The 17,392-nt window shown below is 49.3% G+C and overlaps 6 protein-coding genes across 7 annotated transcripts in view; 3 read left to right on the forward strand and 3 right to left on the reverse strand.

Annotated features, from left to right (window-relative positions):
- The window catches only part of FOXG_05314 (uncharacterized protein), a gene marked incomplete at both ends in the record, with an annotated part of 2,439 nt that extends 1,739 nt beyond the window's left edge, over positions 1-700 (forward strand). Inside the window, one exon of the mRNA XM_018383525.1 lies at positions 113-700. Within this exon, the coding sequence (XP_018240481.1) occupies positions 113-700 (588 nt within the window). The remainder of the gene's footprint in view (positions 1-112) is intronic.
- FOXG_19034 (uncharacterized protein) lies at positions 691-4,694 on the reverse strand. Its single transcript, XM_018399207.1, has 3 exons — positions 4,120-4,694; positions 3,756-4,062; positions 691-3,700 (listed from the first exon to the last, which is right to left on the reverse strand). Exons 2-3 carry the CDS (start codon positions 4,060-4,062, stop codon positions 960-962), a joined length of 3,048 nt encoding a protein of 1,015 aa, XP_018240482.1. The 5' UTR covers positions 4,120-4,694; the 3' UTR covers positions 691-959.
- Positions 4,695-5,258: 564 nt separating this feature from the next.
- FOXG_05316 (vacuolar-sorting protein SNF7) lies at positions 5,259-6,994 on the reverse strand. The gene is made up of 4 exons (XM_018383526.1): positions 6,462-6,994; positions 6,197-6,401; positions 5,919-6,127; positions 5,259-5,866 (listed from the first exon to the last, which is right to left on the reverse strand). The coding sequence occupies exons 1-4, from the start codon at positions 6,634-6,636 to the stop codon at positions 5,784-5,786; spliced, it is 672 nt and encodes a 223-aa protein (XP_018240483.1). The 5' UTR covers positions 6,637-6,994; the 3' UTR covers positions 5,259-5,783.
- A 78-nt stretch (positions 6,995-7,072) lies between these two features.
- FOXG_05317 (mannan polymerase II complex ANP1 subunit) lies at positions 7,073-9,901 on the reverse strand. 2 transcript variants are annotated; one of them, XM_018383527.1, is made up of 5 exons: positions 9,077-9,901; positions 8,395-9,023; positions 8,296-8,343; positions 8,027-8,242; positions 7,073-7,971 (listed from the first exon to the last, which is right to left on the reverse strand). In XM_018383527.1, the coding sequence occupies exons 1-5, from the start codon at positions 9,247-9,249 to the stop codon at positions 7,823-7,825; spliced, it is 1,215 nt and encodes a 404-aa protein (XP_018240484.1). In that variant the 5' UTR covers positions 9,250-9,901; the 3' UTR covers positions 7,073-7,822. The 2 variants fall into 2 exon arrangements, with proteins under 2 accessions (XP_018240484.1, XP_018240485.1); XM_018383528.1 differs by having other exon boundaries at positions 7,165-7,971; positions 8,296-9,023.
- A 1,180-nt stretch (positions 9,902-11,081) lies between these two features.
- FOXG_05318 (DNA-3-methyladenine glycosylase II) lies at positions 11,082-12,692 on the forward strand. Its single transcript, XM_018383529.1, has one exon. The coding sequence runs from the start codon at positions 11,262-11,264 to the stop codon at positions 12,450-12,452; it is 1,191 nt and encodes a 396-aa protein (XP_018240486.1). The 5' UTR covers positions 11,082-11,261; the 3' UTR covers positions 12,453-12,692.
- A 3,873-nt stretch (positions 12,693-16,565) lies between these two features.
- Positions 16,566-17,392, forward strand: part of FOXG_19035 (uncharacterized protein) — a gene marked incomplete at both ends in the record, with an annotated part of 1,350 nt that continues 523 nt past the window's right edge. The window contains 2 exons of the mRNA XM_018399208.1: positions 16,566-16,623; positions 16,680-17,386. Coding sequence (XP_018240487.1) covers positions 16,566-16,623; positions 16,680-17,386 — 765 coding nt within the window. The remainder of the gene's footprint in view (positions 16,624-16,679; positions 17,387-17,392) is intronic.

Raw genomic sequence — 17,392 nt, forward strand, 5'->3', positions numbered from 1 at the left:
GCTGGGTGGTCATGTAACGCGGAAGCTTGGCCAACAAGTTGCCACGAGCGTCGTAGCTGCGATACTCTTCTTGTTAACTGTCCTCTTGTTGCTTGTTCTCATTCGGTTCAAGAATGTGCTCATCATACCTCGTTCAAAATCGGAAGAGATGGAGAGAATTACCCAAGCCCGTCGACGGTCTTCGAAACGTCGGGCTTCCATGCCCAATGACTTGCGTGCATTGATGGAAGAGGATTATGCCTGGCGGCCCACAATGATAGGAAACCCGATGGGCAAAAGCCGCCGAATGAACGTATTGGAAATGGGTAACCTGACAAGGTGGCAAGACATTCGACGTAGAAATAAGCTCATAGATGCGGGTGTTCATCTCAATCGTGATACGTTGGATCAAGGCCTAGATGCTCTAGATGTTGCACTCGAGAACCATATTGATAACATGCGACAGAATGCATCTGGATTCTTCAGACGAGGGAGCTTAAGAAAGCATGGAGGCCGTCTCCGTCACAGCAACCAAAGCAGCGAACAGACATTTCATGACTTGGAACTGGACATGCTTGATCCAGTGGGTACGCCGAGCGAGTCATCCCAGCAACCTCGACATTATGTCGAGAGGGAATGTGTTATGGGTCAAACAATCAAGGAGGAGAACAAGGACGAGGCCCAAGCTGGACCTAGCACTTCACAAAAAGACCACACTTAAAGGGCACGAAGAGCATTATTGCGAGGGAGTGACCTATAGAATTAGAATGAATGTCTAGGTGGTGTAGTATAGGTGCATGCGATAATTTCCACCCTAAATTCGTGTGCGGTCCTAATGCATTTTTCTTCCATCTATGACTGTTGCTAATGCTCATTATAGCTTCCAAGTGCTTGGCTATTATACAAAATTGATATGTGATCTAATCCACGAAACAAAAGAACGATGGTGCATGTGTCGCCGAAATCTCTATATCTCCATTTTATTGTACGTTCAAGACCAGGTCATCTCCTCGCCGTGTAGGGGTTAATGTCGGCTGCCAATGCGGCGACAAAGGAAGGTTTGGTGGTGTCTTGTTTTGAATATCACGATTCCACTTTGAAGCGCCAGTTTTGTCTGTACCGATAGTCATACCAGCGGCGCGATCCAAACCGACACGCTTAGCCAGGAGTGAATCTTGGCTATCAGAGTGAACAAGGGAGGGGTTCATTGATTGGGGGGGGCGGTAACTCTGATATTGAGAAGGGTGTATTTGAGTCTGCTGTGCGGCAGGATAGGGTTGAAATGACTGGTAACCTCCTGTACTACGAGGGTAATTTTGCTGGCCTGGCCGAGGCTGGAAAGAAGGGTACATCTGTGGTTGTTGGTAGGGCTGCTGATGCGGAAATGTGCGCTGATAGGACTGCAGAGGCTGCTGTTGCTGGAATGGCGGATATGTTGCGGGTATACGCTGTGTAGGCTGCCAAGGGTTTTGTTGCTGCTGCTGCTGCTGATGATGATGGTTGTGGCGTTGTTGCTGGTGATTGTGTGAATGCAGTCTCTGGACGGGTTGCCAGGCTGCCTGTTGTTGACGAGGGGAAGGTTGAAACGAGGGAGGCCTCTGATATGGCTGATACTGCTGAGCCTGAGGCCCTGATGCAGAACGGCGATGCTGAGGGGTTTGGCGAGAATGAAGAGGTTGAGGATATGGTGGGTCAAAGTAGAAGGGGGACGCCCGGATCTGATCTTCTTTGACATTCGCGGGTTCTGTGGTCTCATCTGGCTCCGGAGAAGGCTCCACAATGCGCATTGTCGATGAAGCTGCCTGTGTACCTGTGTTATCGGCGGGTTGCATGCTCTGAACAGCTGATTGAGGTTTCTGTTGTGGTTGCGCATTCAACTGCGCCTTTGACTGTAGTGCCGCGTAGTATGCACTAGGAGGCTGCATCAGACCCAAGGTCGGGCTTGGCTGCCCAGGAGGGCTGTAAACTACCTGTCGCGTAGGAGGGGCAGCTCGCGGATTGACGCTGACACCAGGGTTGCCCACCTGGCTGGCACGTCGAGGGTCTCGTGGGGGGATCTGAGGCTGCTGCTGACGAGCTCGGACTGACTGGGGAGATTCGACAACAGGAGAGAGGCTGACTTGCTGTTCTGGTGCCACAGACGGAATGCTTGAGGAGGACTCGGTTGAGGTGGTGATGATGGTGGCGCTACTACTGCTAGAGTCTTCGCGTGGTCGAGTCAGGGGTCTTGTCATGGAACGACGATTGGAAGCGCTGCGTCTTGGATGAGACTGGGAAGAGAAGAAGGGAGAGGGATACTGCGGACGAGGTCCACCAGGTCTGGACGGTGCACCACCAGGAATAATCTCGGCTGGAGGAGCAAGCGATCTGGTGTCGCTTCGTTCTGCACTGCCGAGGGGGGCGTTATCATTGTTAGGTGGTCTTGGTGCTCCCTCTTGAGAAACCTTGGAATCCTGCGAGCCTCGAGCAATCACTGAGGCACGCTTTGGGTTTCCCAGAACCCAATTACCGTATTGGTCGGCGACATAGTAGGTTGTTGCCGAAAGAGGCGTTGTTGGTGGTCTCCAGACTTGAGTGTTGGCGTTCGGGGATATTGAGGTACGGTCTTCTTCAAACTCCGTCACGTTACTCTCACGGTTGCTCACCCGTACAGCTGGTCCGGTCGGTTTCTCGGCTTGTGGTATCTGTAGCTTCAGCGGTGCGGGTGGTGTCGGCTTAGATCTTCCTGTCCAGGCAGCAGCAGCAAGTGTTGGTGGTGGTATTGAAGAACTCTCATCTCGAGATGAATGTCCAGCATCTTGGCGTCTACCGTCAGCTTGCTCCGCGTGGAGAAGAGGCAAGGGCTTGTCGTTGGTGTCTCCGACAGATAGATCTGGTAGGGTCGGTTTCGCAGGGAGCAGCTTTGATAATCGCCTCAGTGGAGATGTATGCACCGCCGTGTTGCGGCTCGAGGGAGGTGATAATGCTACACCAATGGTTTCAGGCTTAACACTCCTACGGTTAGAAGTAGGCGGCGGTGGTGGGTGATTTGTAGGATCCAAATCAGGTCGCAGTTGGTGAACCATCCACGAATTATGTCCACCGTTGTCAGATCGATCTGGCTTATAACCCCAGGTGTCCCTCATAGGGAGAAAGCCAGTCTTTATCTGAGGATACTTTCTTCGTCGATAGTATCTTGCCAATACAATAGCTCCAACCGCAACTCCCACTGCGGCAAGGACGCCGACTGAGATACCAGCGACCTGTTCAGTGGAGAGTTTGTCTGAATCATCACTGTCCTCGTCTTTGCTTGCCTCACCGGCACCACCCTGTACGTCCGTGGTGGTCTCGGACTCTGAACTCGAAGTTGAGGTATATGTAGAAGTCTCAAAAGTAGTGGGCTTAGTGAACGGAGGCTCCGTGATCGAGATTATATCTGAATCATCTGACGAATCAGTCGTAGATTGTTCTCTGGCCGTCGATCGTGTTGTGGAGCTAATTGGTTTCGTCGATGGTCTTGGAATAACAGGGGGCGAGGATGTATCAATAACCAATGTTGTTGGCAATGTACGAATAGTGCTTGATGTATCCGGCCGTGAAGTAGTCTTGGTGGTCACTGAGGGAAAAGTCACAACTCCTCCCGAAGGAGCCAAAACTAATGTTGCTGTGATAGTGAGATAAGTAGGATGGACCGCACCAGGTCTCCCGTTGCATATATCATATGCATTCTCGATGACTCTATCTGCTTCTGTGTAAGCAACACACTCTTCGTGTATTCTGTGGTTCGTAGTACATACCACTGGCTTCGACTATGGAGCAGTATCCAATGGATCGTTCAGCAGAGATGCATTGCATTGCACCCTCACCAAGAGTGAATCCCGAGGCGCCCCTTCGAGAACACAGACAATCCAGCAGAGGTTTTCCGGTGCAAACACCCTGAGCATAATTGACGTTAAGGAAAGAGGCGAAGCATTCTCCGGCACAGCTGGGGATGAAGCTCGAGAATTCGTTGGAGATATTGGTCGCCAGTACGACAGTTACACAAAAGATCAACCATGCCGGCACGAAGGAAAATGGCCAACTGGCCATTCTACAACGAAACATCTAATAACGAAAATCAGCTCGAGCTTGAGGCAGGGCATGTTGGGCTGATGAACTCACCTAAAGAGAAGGGTATCCTATTAAAGGAGATGGCCAGCATCTCAACGAAGTGGATTCATGAGCAGTCGTGACAAAAGAACAAAGGGAAAAGGAAATAAAGGAGAAATTAGTTAGTGAGAATTTGTACAAGCGGTCACAGAGGATACGACAGAGGAAAAAGAGAAGAGGAAATGCGAAACACAGTCACAACGGATGGATGAGTTAGGAAACAAGGGGACATATGAAGACAAGACTGAGCTGGACTTGACTGTGCATATGCAGCATACACATTCTCAGCAGCCGCCGTCTCCCGCTACATCACGCAAGCTGATCATGACATGAAGGCCGGCGCTTGCTGGGCGTTGTAAGTCCTGCATCTGCAAGCCTCCTCTTCAGCTCCAAGGCCTCTCGAGGGCTATGGAGCCGCCAGAGCGGGCCCTCCATTGCTCTCTGCGTCATAGTGGAAGAGGCTGGATCCGAGATATCCTGCTGCAAGTGCGTGCTATTTTTGCGCGCGTGCAATGCAGAGGCGAAATACTTACAGCCCGTACATCAGACGATCCGAAACTCGACGGATGGTGTACGTTTTGTTTGGCGGTTAGAGTTCGAGCTATGACTGGCTGAGGCTTCTTGTAGCGCCGTTAGACGCGGGAGGGCCCTTTTGGGCGTCAGCAACTGACAGCCAACCAGCCAACTGGAAACATGATGACTGATCACGTGAAAGCGTCTCCGTCCAATTACGGTGTTCGTATAGCCTCAGTTGGGGCCTAGTATAGGCCACCCTACTCCTACTGCAGATCGGCGACCTTTATTAAGCTTGATATTGTAGATGTGATGACTGCACTTTTTACGCCTTGGCTGGTTTCGAAGTCAGTTGGCTGGTCATCGTGGACTTATCCTCTTAGAGTTCCTCTGAAACGGTCATCTTCAGCCCAGCTGAAAGAACTCAGCGTTACTTCGTCTTGACTGTACTTAGACCTCTCGGTTCGTTGCGAGATCCTAAAGACAATATTGGGGCTGACCAAGAGACCTTATCCTTGTTTCAGTCCGGTTCGAACGGGCGTCTATGAATCAATCAAATAGCGATGTGACCCACAATGTCTTGGCCTTCTTCATATCCTCATAGCCAAACGATATAAGCACTACCACCTATTATGATACCATGTCATAGATCTATTGATGTCATGTCCGCATTCATGTCCATTTGCTTCCTCTTTCAGGAACAACACCCGACTCATCGTTCAAGCTGGGTGTTCTCATCACCGGCAATTCATTATCTCAATAACAGATTTGGTCAGCTTTACGGGATATATTCGCATTGAAGATCTAGATTCTCTCCTATTTCAAGGCTCGTCAACCATCACACAGGTCTCTTATCAAGTGCATCCTTGCCAGGCGTACCGTCATCAGAAACACCTCTGTGCGGTCACGATGCTCAAGCCGGATTGCCAGGCGAAAGATGGAAAGAGTTTCGTAAACGATAAAGATCAACAACAACCTTGGACGCCGACGCCGACAATAACACCCACAATAGAACCACAAATCCGCCAGGGCACAGGAAGCTCCGAATACCACAAAGCCGTCTCTTGTCTGTGGTAGATGAAAACGCCACATATAATGTAGCTTCGCCCTCAGTCCCTACCAACTAAATGCTATGCAAACATCAAATTCCTCTATTAACAATCTCACATGGCCATTTCAGCCTGCAACTTCCGAAGTTCGGCTTCCTCGTCATCTTCCTCAACTGCCTGCTTCTTGCTTGACACGGCTGTATGATGTTAGTATTTACACAAAAAAGAATTTTGAGCAAGGGCACATACGCTCTTCCCTAGCCGGCGTGGGTAGCTTATGCACAGCATCTGACACAGGGACGGTGCCTGTCTTCAGCATCTGTTCGTCGAGCTGCTCCTGTTGTAGCTCATCCAATTCGTTCTCCAACTCATCCTCGTCGATCGGCTCGCCTAATGAGTTCGAGGTGATTGCGTTGACAATCTCGTCGCTCATTGCATTATGCTCACGCAGTTCGTCCCTATAACTTCAGGTTAGCCAAGGACACATCTCATACAAACTGGCATAAATAAGCGTGGCATGAACGTACATTGTCGCATCAACCTTGTCCACCGTAAGACCTCCATAGATCTGCTTCATGGCCGCGTTGGCGTTGCTCATGGCTGCCAGAGTCTCCTTGTTGATATTGGCGGACTCGATCGAGTTGATTTGCTGCTCTAGTGTACCGATCTGTGCGACGGTTTGCTCGAGCGCGTGCTCGTGTGTCTTCTTGCGCCTCAAGGCCGCTTTGGCCGCTATCATATAGATCAGCATCTCTGCCCCGCATTACGAATCTCATTGAGATGACCATGTACCGTTCTTGTTGGTGCTCACGTTCTTGCGTGCGGTAGCATCCTGCTCGTCGATCTGGGTCTGGAGATGCCTCTCGCGCTTCTGCAGCATGTCAAGCTGCGCTCGCAGCCCGAGGATCGCATTCTTGGGCGTGTCCTTGCGTTTTTGGGCCGCGGCGCCACCGAACCAACCCCACATGTTTACAGTTTCTGATCGGTGAAGATTGGGGATAAATATAAGTTTGATGAGGAAAAGGGAGCGCGAGTCCTGTTCCTCTTGATGAGCGATCTCGTCGTGCAGTGTCGGAGCAGAAAATGGCGTAATGAGCCTCGACTCAGTGTCGGGTAGTGGGGTCAGGCTTCAGGAGAATAATGACCACCGGGGCTACACAGGATATCGGAAGCTTCTAGTATATATGAATAAGAAGCGCGATATGCCCTGTAAGTTGTGATGTTCGTTGTCGTCAGCGTCGTCGTCCTAGGTAGTGTAAAGTTGAAGGTAGCCTGCGGGACTCTTATCGTTGCCTGTGTGATGACGGCACCTCGACCTTGCCCGCCATTTCCTCTTAATTGCATATTGTGGGGCTGTCTGCTATATTTGCAGGATCGCTCAGGTGCACCCGTCTCATGTGACGCAATATTCAAATGGCCGATCTGAACTACCCATGTCACTCCGACCAAATATGAGGCCATTCGCAAGTGAGATATGAAATGGGTGTAATAGCATGGTTCTTTCAGTATGTTCATGCTTGAGTTGTTCTTTCATAAAATAGTATTCACTTTTCCACCTCTCCACTGCTTGACAAGCTGGAATTGCAGGAATACTAGTTAAGTTCGTCGGCTCATGTTCAAGCATAGTCGATGGGAAATCCATTGGCTAATTATACTGATGATTATCATCAGTGTATCCTCAACTCCAGAAAGCGACTCATACTACCTATATTACATCTGGCTCCATACTCCGTCAGCTCCCTCCATATAAAGCTCCCTCTCCCTAACACACATTACTGCTGAGTCTTCATGGCACAGCGCGTTTCCTGACTGATAATAAGAAACCAGTTCCCAAATATTACAGAAAGCATCTGCTTCGCTTTTAGCCCCTTCCTCCAAAAGATACCCCTAGCGCCCACATTGACCGTATTAAATACACGACAGATCGAGTCGAATCGAACGAAATAGTTACTCGCTGAAGGATAATGTTTTGTTGCTCATTTCCAAGCTTAGCTTGAAGGTGAACATCGACCGACTGGTCTGGAAAAATGTTGGAAACGTTAACGGCGTAACGTCATGAGTCTGCGTGTATGGAGTGAGGTGGTCGAGAGTCGTCAGGTACATAAGTTAGGTCAAAGATCAAGTCCACTTTCTCTTCAAAATTGCGGCTCTCATCATAAGTTACCGCCCTTCTCTTGTGTATCGTAATGCCATACGATGTAGTTCGGGAGACCAATGACCTGATAACCGGCACGCTTGGCCATCTTGGCAAAGCCTTCGGTCTCAGCCTGGTTTTCAAAAGCATACGCTGGAAAGTTGATGCCTAAAGATGATGTTAACTGCGACGTTATGGAACTTGATATTCTGTGACCACGAACCTGAGCGATGAACGTCTGCCTTGACAAGAATGTTGACACCACCAATACCATCCAGTTGAACCTCAACATCTTTGTTTTCGCGCCAATCTCCCATCTTGCACATGTATTCGCGTCCAGTGTCGAATTCCTTGTAGCCTTCGACAATGACTGTGTCCTTCGGCAGGCTATTGGCGAGCTTTCGGCCCTTATCGGACTCGATCCATGAGTTGTAGTCGACTGCGATTGCAAATTAGTAACTCTCAGGTCATAGCGAGACTTGAGGAACTTACATCGACCTTCGATATCAACACCCTTCTCGAACCTGTGGAACCAAATGTCTCGGATGTGTCAGTGCCATGATGTCTCAGAATCTGCTTCAAGGGACTTACTGGGCACGAGAATATCTCTATCGTGCGCAACAAAATCTTCGATTATCCGTCTTGGCGCTTGTTCAATATCAACGTCACGCCAGTACACCCATGAGTGCTCTGGCTTCAGAGCTGTAGCCAAGAGGTAGTTTCTTGCCTTGGCCATAGCTTTGCGACGTGGCGCTTGTACCTCAAATCCATGTCTCTGTTCTGCATCCTGGCTGAGGTGGAAATGGAAGTTCTTTTCGACAACAGTAATACTGTTAAATGGCACCTCATCCTTCCGCTTTTGTAGGTGGTCAAGCTCGGAAGCAAGGACAGCAAGTGTATCGTCTTTCGAGTCAGATATTAAGAAGGCGAGATCGATCAGACGGTGCGGATAAGTGAGCTCTGCGATGAGTTTGAAGTAGTTCTTGAGGAAAGGAGCAGCGTCCTTCAGAGGTGTTAAGATCAATACTCGTTCGTTTCGGATGAGGGCCTGTGGGCTCGAGGTGATCGGGTTCAAGTCGATGTGCTGGATCGAAGGAGATTCGACTTTTAGTGGTTTATGATGGTTGAAGAGGACTGGTGTCTGCATGTGGGCATTCCATAGAGCATGCTCGTTCGGTGTCATTTCCATGGGCGACTTGTTTGGGCCCCAGCAACGAACACTGTTTCCATGTTAGTCGAGTTTCTCTACTCGAATCGAGTTGGCGGTACAGACTTTTGTGGTCCCGGCGGTGGTGCTCGAAAAGTACGGTACAGCAGCATCACAATGCCAGTAACGCCTATTAGGAGAAGCAATCGTGATCGTGTCAAATTGCTTCGCAATACTCTGCTTGGAGGCATTTGGGCCTTTGCGGCCTTCCAGTTAAGTCCACCACCAGGGAGAAGCATGGTGAATGCTTCAGCAAGTCGTCCTCTCGCTCTATTCTTGGGATAGGATAATCTATCGCAGAGGCGATAACTGGCGCTGTCGTTACAGCTGTGCTCACGTTTTTTCGTCAGCAACCACGTGAGATCTTCCAAGGTTCGCTGTTCTTTCGATTCCCCCTGTTGCAACGGCTCCGTCTATCAACTCTTTGATCCTGTTCTGTACCGCAGAGTTCTACGGTGTTGTCGACGGCGGCTCCCGCGTAATTTCGTGCTTGGGCAGACTATACCCTGATACGCCTTTGTACAGGGGTTTTGCTGGCCACTTTGAGGTTATTGCTGTCGCGTAAGGGGCCTAGCGTTTCCAAAGTGGCTCAAAAATAGATAATATTCGCATTGAGCAAGAATAAATGGTAAGACCGAAAACGAGTGTGTGATGGTTCTCTATTATGAATTGGTGAAGTCGACAGGCACCGGTTGTAAGAATCCAGGTAAGAAAAATAAAACAAAAAGCACTATTGACATGACATTAATCCACGTTGCGATAGCTCGGATCAGCACTTTGACTTTCGTTGGCTCGACACGACAGTCCGGGTTGTGGCCGGGACAGGGTCCCTGGAGCGTTCCAGAGCTTCCAGGCACTCCACTGACCCGCTGTAAGCTCCATTCTTCAGTGGTTTCAGCGGCAGATAGCCCCTATCGAAACGGGTGCCGCCAGCGACGGATATATACCTACCCTAGAGAGTGCTCCGACGAAGCAATTGAAGTCGTGGCTGAACTCTCCCCTGTAAAAATTCTTTCTTGGCACGCACTGTTAGTGCACTGTTAGGAGCGGGATTTTCTACGGGCTACTCGGCCACACAATACTGCGGGGACGCCATCGGCTCCCTAACAGCAGTTTTCAGAGAAGGAATTTTGGAGAGTTCACCTTCTCTGACAACACCTTTGTCGGATCTAATGGCGGCACCTCAGAACCAGAACGCCTTAGATATCGGAGGACGGTGCCCGTGGCATCGGTAGCGACATCCTCCCGATCAACGACGCCGATTGCGATGGGTTTTTCCCCTTTGAAGGCAAGCCGCACCGCCGGCCTCTGATTCCTTCCCAAGGTTTTTCCCTGCCGCCACGACAGTCGACTACGAGCTACAACTTGGTTACTGGAGATTGTGGACTGCGTCAGCAGATGTAGTGATGCGTGAGAGAATTCTGGTCGGTGGAAAAAGCTCGACAGTAGATTGCCCCCGAACCCGCTGACGGGTGACGGGCTTGAGAAATACAGCACCTTTTGTGCCATTGGTATGCTGGATGGTGAAGGAAGCGGGGTTTCCCTGTACCTAGCTAGCTCAGCACGTCTTTTGCTCCAGTAGGAGATCTGGCTTCGTTACAGCCACCCAGACGAAAAATATACAAACAAACAAACAAACAAACAAAATTGAAGTCGTGGCTATGGGTCTTTTTGAAGATATAGTCTTCTTCTTCTTCTTCTTCTTCTTCTTCTGTTGACCTTTGGGAGGAATCATATTCTGTGTAGGTAGTACGTGAGACCGTGCTACAAGCGAGGGAGACTTCTTATCACCTCGCACATGCTTTTCATAAACAATGTTACGCCTCTATTTGGTCTTTAGAGTGACGAAATATAACCGTAGCATCGATGGACTCACTGGGCAGATACAAACTCGTGCTAAGAAATGATAGATGTCTGATCAGAAAGGTAGGTTGGCACTACACATCAAGACATTCAAAAAAGAGGGGCGATAGATATATAGGTTACAATTCCATAATGGTCAGTCCGTTGTCTTAATTGACAGGTAATGGAAGGTAAGGTATTCAACCTGTGACGTTATTGGTTCTAAATACGCTAAGAGATCGACCAATGGCATAAACAGGGCGCATATCCCGAAGGCTCATAAACGTGAATAAGCAAAAGACTGACACTTTCGCCAACAGGAATACTTGCCAAATTCAAGAAGAAAGGCTCTGCTACGCCAAAGGCTACTTGTAAGTAGCGGTGTATTTACCGTGAACCGGATTGTGTTATGCCCACTTTGCTCTTACGACGTCATCCCTCCCTGGCCTTACAGCAATTCATATCATATTCACAAATACTCGGAACAAAGACAGGACTCAGTCCGACGCACATCATGGTCACCACAAGGCGATCCTCACGCATCAGCGCTCGGCCTGCTTCCAGGACAGAGTCATCGGAGAAGCCAACATCGAAGGCTACAGGTCGGAAGCGTAAAGCAGCTGCCGTTCAGGACGAGCCCGAGGCACCTTCAACACCACCCCCGAGGAAGCGAGCACAAGGCGAGCCTGCAACACCAGCTGTTCCGCCACCAAAGACACCAACGCCTGCTGCTGCTGGGCTCTTTGCTGAGCCGACTAGCATCACCAAGAAGCCTCGTACTGCGGCCGTTACACGACTTGCAAACCCCAGACTGACAAACGCAACGCTCCTCTCACCAGAGACGTCACGTCTTGTTACCTCACGGGACATTGATAATTTATCGCCCAGTAAGGCACCGCAGGCGAAGACGACAACAGAGAATATCCTCAAAGAGGCATGCGACTATCTGGTCAAAGTTGATCCTCGCATGAAACCCTTAGTGGAGAGCCACCACTGCAGAGTATTCTCACCAGAGGGACTGGCAGAGAAGATAGACCCATTTGAGAACCTCTCCAGTGGCATCATTAGCCAGCAGGTATCAGGAGCTGCAGCCAAGTCTATAAAGGCCAAGTTTCTCACATTGTTCGAGGAGCAACCAGGAATCCGATTCCCTCATCCCTCTCAAGTGGCTGCCAAGTCGATCGACGAGCTCCGTACAGCAGGCCTATCGCAACGCAAAGCTGAGTACATCAAAGGTCTCGCAGAAAAGTTTGTCAGTGGAGAACTTAGTGCTCAGATGCTCCATGATGCTTCGGATGCGGAGGTCATGGAAAAGCTGATTGCCGTGAGAGGCCTTGGGAAGTGGTCCGTTGAGATGTTTGCATGCTTCGGGCTCAAACGAATGGACGTCTTTTCACTCGGTGATCTAGGCGTTCAGAGAGGTATGGCTGCATTCGTGGGGCGTGATATTGCCAAGCTCAAGGCCAAAGGCGGTGGTAAATGGAAGTACATGTCGGAGCAGGATATGACTGAGCTGTCGACTAGGTTCTCACCATATCGAAGTCTCTTCATGTGGTACATGTGGCGAGTCGAGGAGACCGATATTAGCACAATGGAATAAACTTCGGTTGCTGGGTCGGTGTGTGTTTGTTGTCATTGTGTCTCTCAGACAAAGATCCCACATTGTGTTGATCGGATACACTTCCGCGGTTACTACTGCGAGTGGTGATGTCACACTACAGATTCAATGCACAGATTTACTACATAGCTGTCCTCATGGTCTGTCTGGATCCGGTGAATAAAGTCCGACGTACGCGTCTAATAATACATAATGGGTTTCTCATATTGCAATGGTTTGGTGAGGCCTTCTCGTTTAGAGAGCATCTCTCTTATTGGTGTTAAAGGATCACGACAGCAAACATAATTGGCTTAGCTTGCACAAAGAACATGATTCGCCATCGGCGATCGGCTCCAGGGGAGGCCCTGCTTTGTGGATTCACCCTTATAACGGCGCGAAGACGGTTGCGCCACGAATCGACCAAAGGCGCCGCTGCCGAGACTGAAGCGGGCCTCGATGCATCCTGGCATCTTGGTACATCGTGAAGGTTGCAAAAAAACAAAGAAAAACACTCGTAGTGAGGATGGGTATAATGTATCAGACAAGACGCATGGATACGTGTCTGACGAACAACAAACTCGACGTTAGCTCGCAGATCGCGAGAGCTAAATGGGCCAATGTGATAGTCAAAGGGAATTTAACCTCGAGTGAGGCCCCATAAATGAAAGTCTTGTGCAACCACTTCGCAAATCGTCGAGACTCTGCAAGGTATCTTGGCAGATATTGAAGCGGGAAGTGGGAAGATGCTTGGTTAGTGACGGAGCCGATCCCACACAAGCTGCAGGCTTGGCTGTCTGAGTGTGGAGTGTAACGCGTCAAGAGGCGGCGGATAACTTCGATTTACACGCCTCAATGGAATGGAGGCGTCCATCCTGGCCTCTTGGACAGCGGAAGTTTCAACCAAGTAGCCAACGGGAAGAAATCCAGTCATATCTGATCTAAATTAGTGTCCAGACGTGTGTAGTGCCATTCATAGCCGTGGGCCCTCAGCTGATAACAGTTTTTTTCTTCCTCACAGTCTGATGGCTGTCTGGTTCGGAAAGACCTTCGAGGCTGGGCTTTTCAACGAGGCCAAAGAACCCTGAAAAGCCATTGTCTGAGATACACGGAAGATGGACATGCCCAACATGCTCTGGTGTCCCATTTTGATCACCTGGATGATGATAATCATCATGATCATCCTCAATGGACATCTCGAGTCCGTGAAACTGAAAGATAACAAACCCGGCCACCGTGACATGGCATGAAAACAAATCAGGGGCGAATTTCGGTTAAAGGGCGGTGCGAGAGAGAAAGTCCATTTTAAGATCGCAACCTTGGATCTATCCGCGGCATGTGCCCCAGCACATTCATATGAGTGACAATCCACTGAGATAAAGAAGGAGCTGGGCCGGCTGGGATCGAACACAAGACTAACCCATCACTTGAGACTCATGTTAAAAAGGAAAAAGAAGCATATGGACCCCGGTGACAGTGACAGTCCCGTTGCAAATCAGTTGTCCGAGACTCCGAATACTAAGGAGGTATATAAAAAAGGAAAGGGAAGCGAGTGCGTGAAGTGGAATGATGATAGAAATAAAGGGAGAAGCATTGGGCTTCCTTGTTATCCCTGGAGCCTCCGGAAGTTTCGATGCCGAGAAAAGTCGTATCGTATTGTCAGTAACAAGATTTGAGACTTTGAGTGGTGTTTATGCTTGGTGATTCCGATAACTGATTCTTCAATCACTCGGGCCCAATATCGATCAATGAGTTCGTTTAAATCACCTCATCAGAGATAGGCTCGTGTTCGCTTAGTTGAATAATTGCCACTTTCGTGACTGGACTCTGTACTACCCGTATGCCAGGTATATTTATTGCCCTTGACAGGTCGGCTGTGTAACCTTTGCCTCCAACTGGCATCATGATTGATTTGTCTCATAGAAATGATGACGTCTCAGTGGAAGAAAGGAATTGAAGATTGAGAATCCAGGCCCAGACTGGATCGTGAAGTCATAAATGAATCAGAGGACATGTGCAAAAAGAGACAAATGGAACAAGATGAGTTTGACAAGGAAGGCGGTGCAATGTCTCCATCTGTTAGCAAGTACTTTGCAGGGGGTGTCATGCCACGTAATAACACTATGGGATCGCACGTTTGGAAGGTATTTCATTATCAACACGGGATGCATGTTAAAGACATGGAGTTTAGGGCCCCTGCTAGTTGATGCGTAAAGTGGATACTTTGAACAACGCCCGTAGCTGAAATTGGGGTGCAAATCTCGCCTGCATGCGATGCGATGGAATTAGAGGCACAAAGTTGGAGATTGTAGCTAATTTGGGTGATGAGATTGTCAGGGAATAACAAGGACAATCTACTTTATGTATATATATAAATATATATATCGGAGTGAGTCTAACATAAGAACCATGTGCACATGCATGTGCCTCCTTAAGAATGCATGTCTACTATGACGGAAGGTTACGTAGAATCATAGGTGAATTCAAAGCTGGACAGATTCAGTAATGTGCTTGGAGTGGCCACAGGAGCCGCGGTGCCTGATAGAGCCCGCTAATGCATATGCAACGCAGTTAAAGTCAAAGAGTGGTGAGCACATCCATATTGTATGATACCCACCTAGAGAGGCAGAAGAAGATATGTACCCACTAATTTCCTCTTCGGGGGATGTTGATTGTTTTGGTTGCTGGCCAAGCAAAATGGAAGGCAGAGAGTGTTGTCATCATTGTTGCATCTAGCTCTGCTTACGCGGCCATTGGACTTTTTGGAAGCCGGAGGTTGGTATAGAATGCGAGCGCATAAGGTCTTGGCTCGGAATACAGGCAGAAAAAGAACCTACATTGCCTCAAACTAGGACAGATAAAAAAAAAAAACTCTCAACTCAATGGATTAGCTAGCGTCTTGATAATTCAGTGGTGGTCGGTGTCAATAATTCACGTCGTGTTGAGCGGTGCACTGATAGTCTGATAGATGAGGCAGAACCAAGTCAGTGGGCCCATGTCTCTGAACCATTAGCAGGAGATTAGTGCCTATGCCGTCCATCCCTATTTCTCACACCTGGTCAATGGACCCGTCGCACCCGTCCAGTCCACACTGGAGTCTGGAGTCCAGCTCGCCCTGGCATCGTCTTGGGCCGGTACTGGTTCCTTTTTGGTCTTCAGTGTCTGAGTGCCCCTGGGATAATGGGCCCCGAAACTAGTGACTGACCTGTCGGTGCCCTGCTTTTGTCCATGAACTAAGGTTTTGCCATCCAACTCGAACCCACCCTGGTAGCTCCCCCATGCTCCATGCAGGCGGCGCCGAATTCCCACCGTGCACTCATCTCGGTCGACCATCTTTCATCTCCTCCCTCCCGTCTCCTCCTCTCTTTTTCTCTCGCTCCTTCGAACTTCTTCTTTCCTCTCCTTGTCGGTAATATTCTCGTCCAGTTTTTCTCTTCACGCCACTCGTTTTCGTCAGGCTCTACTCTGCCAGACTTTATCTAGTTCTAGGAATATTCTTAACTGTTCCGTGATATATCTCAGTCGTTCGCCGAGAAACTCTCAAGGATTTGAAGAATCAACACCATCCAACAAAATCACAGGATCCTTTCCCCTTACAAATTAGGTACGTACGAACGTTCATCGCTCGGTCGACTGGCTCGATCCATTGTGAGGTGCTTGCCGAGACGCGCATTTACTTGGCTTGTGCTCCTTGATTGGTTTCGACCGTTCCGTCCCGTCTTTCTTGCCGTCTTGTTTTCTTTCTTCCTTCACCTGCCTCAAATAATCTTTTTGTGTACACTCTTCCTCCTCCATTCACTTTGCGATTTGGTCATTTCTTGCCTACGATTGGAATTGACGCATCTCCTCTTCCCCCCCCTCACGCATTCCTTCCAGGTTGGTTGCCATTGAACATCCCCTTTCCTGCCAAAGGGGGCGTTGCTATCGAGCATCGACATCTCCACGACATTGTACTGCAGTTGCTTGCTCGACACCACTCTTCATCAGCATCACTTCTTTCGAGGCGGTTCTACTTTGAACCGACATTCATAGGGACCACCGCGACGGACCTACCCACAGTTTTCTTCACGTACTCGTGTATAATCAACGTTATCTAATTGTTTGTTTATTCAGGCCATAATGCATTCCGTTAAGGTCCTCTCGGCCATTGCGGCCCTCAGTGTCTCTGCCGTTTCTGGTAGGTGAAATCAGATACACCGTCTCGGATATCCTGCTGACAACGACCTTGTCTAGCTGCCACTTGTACCAAGGACGTCAAGATCACCGAACCTACACAAGTCATCAGCTGCGATGTTGTCGACGCCGATGTCATCATTGACAAGTCTGTTGCTGGTGCCGTTGTCATCAACGGCCCCAAGCAGATCAAGGGCAACTTTCAGGCCAAGAACGCTGGAGACCTCATCTCTCTCTCCAGTACCACAATTAATTCTATCACTGGAACGTTCGAGCTCAACAACCTTGAGGCTCTCAACAACCTCGACTTCTCTTCTCTTGAGAGCCTGGGCGAGCTTAGCTTCATCAAGCTTCCACGACTCGGCGAGCTGAACTTTGGTACCGAAGGCGTTACTAAGATCAAGAGCATTCGAATCACCGACACTTTCATCAGTGATCTTAGCGGTCTCAGCGTCGCCAGTGTCGAGAGCTTCCAGATTGACAACAACCGAAAGATGAACGCTTTCAACTCCGACCTTGTTAATGTTACTACCCAGCTCCTGATCTTCGACAATGGCAACGACGTTATGGAAATTACCATGAACAAGCTCGAGACTGCTGCCGAGATCCAGATTTCTAGCGCCAAGTCCTTCAAGGTCCCTGCTCTCCAGGAGGTGACCAAGAGCTTGAAGTTGAGCGCCAACCCCGAGCTAAAGTCTTTCTCCGCCCCCAACCTGACCACTATCACGGAGACACTGTCCCTTATCGACATGAACAAGCTCACCAACGTTTCC

The sequence above is a fragment of the Fusarium oxysporum genome, chromosome 7, assembly GCF_000149955.1.
Source record: "Fusarium oxysporum f. sp. lycopersici 4287 chromosome 7, whole genome shotgun sequence".
Lineage (NCBI taxonomy): Eukaryota > Fungi > Ascomycota > Sordariomycetes > Hypocreales > Nectriaceae > Fusarium > Fusarium oxysporum.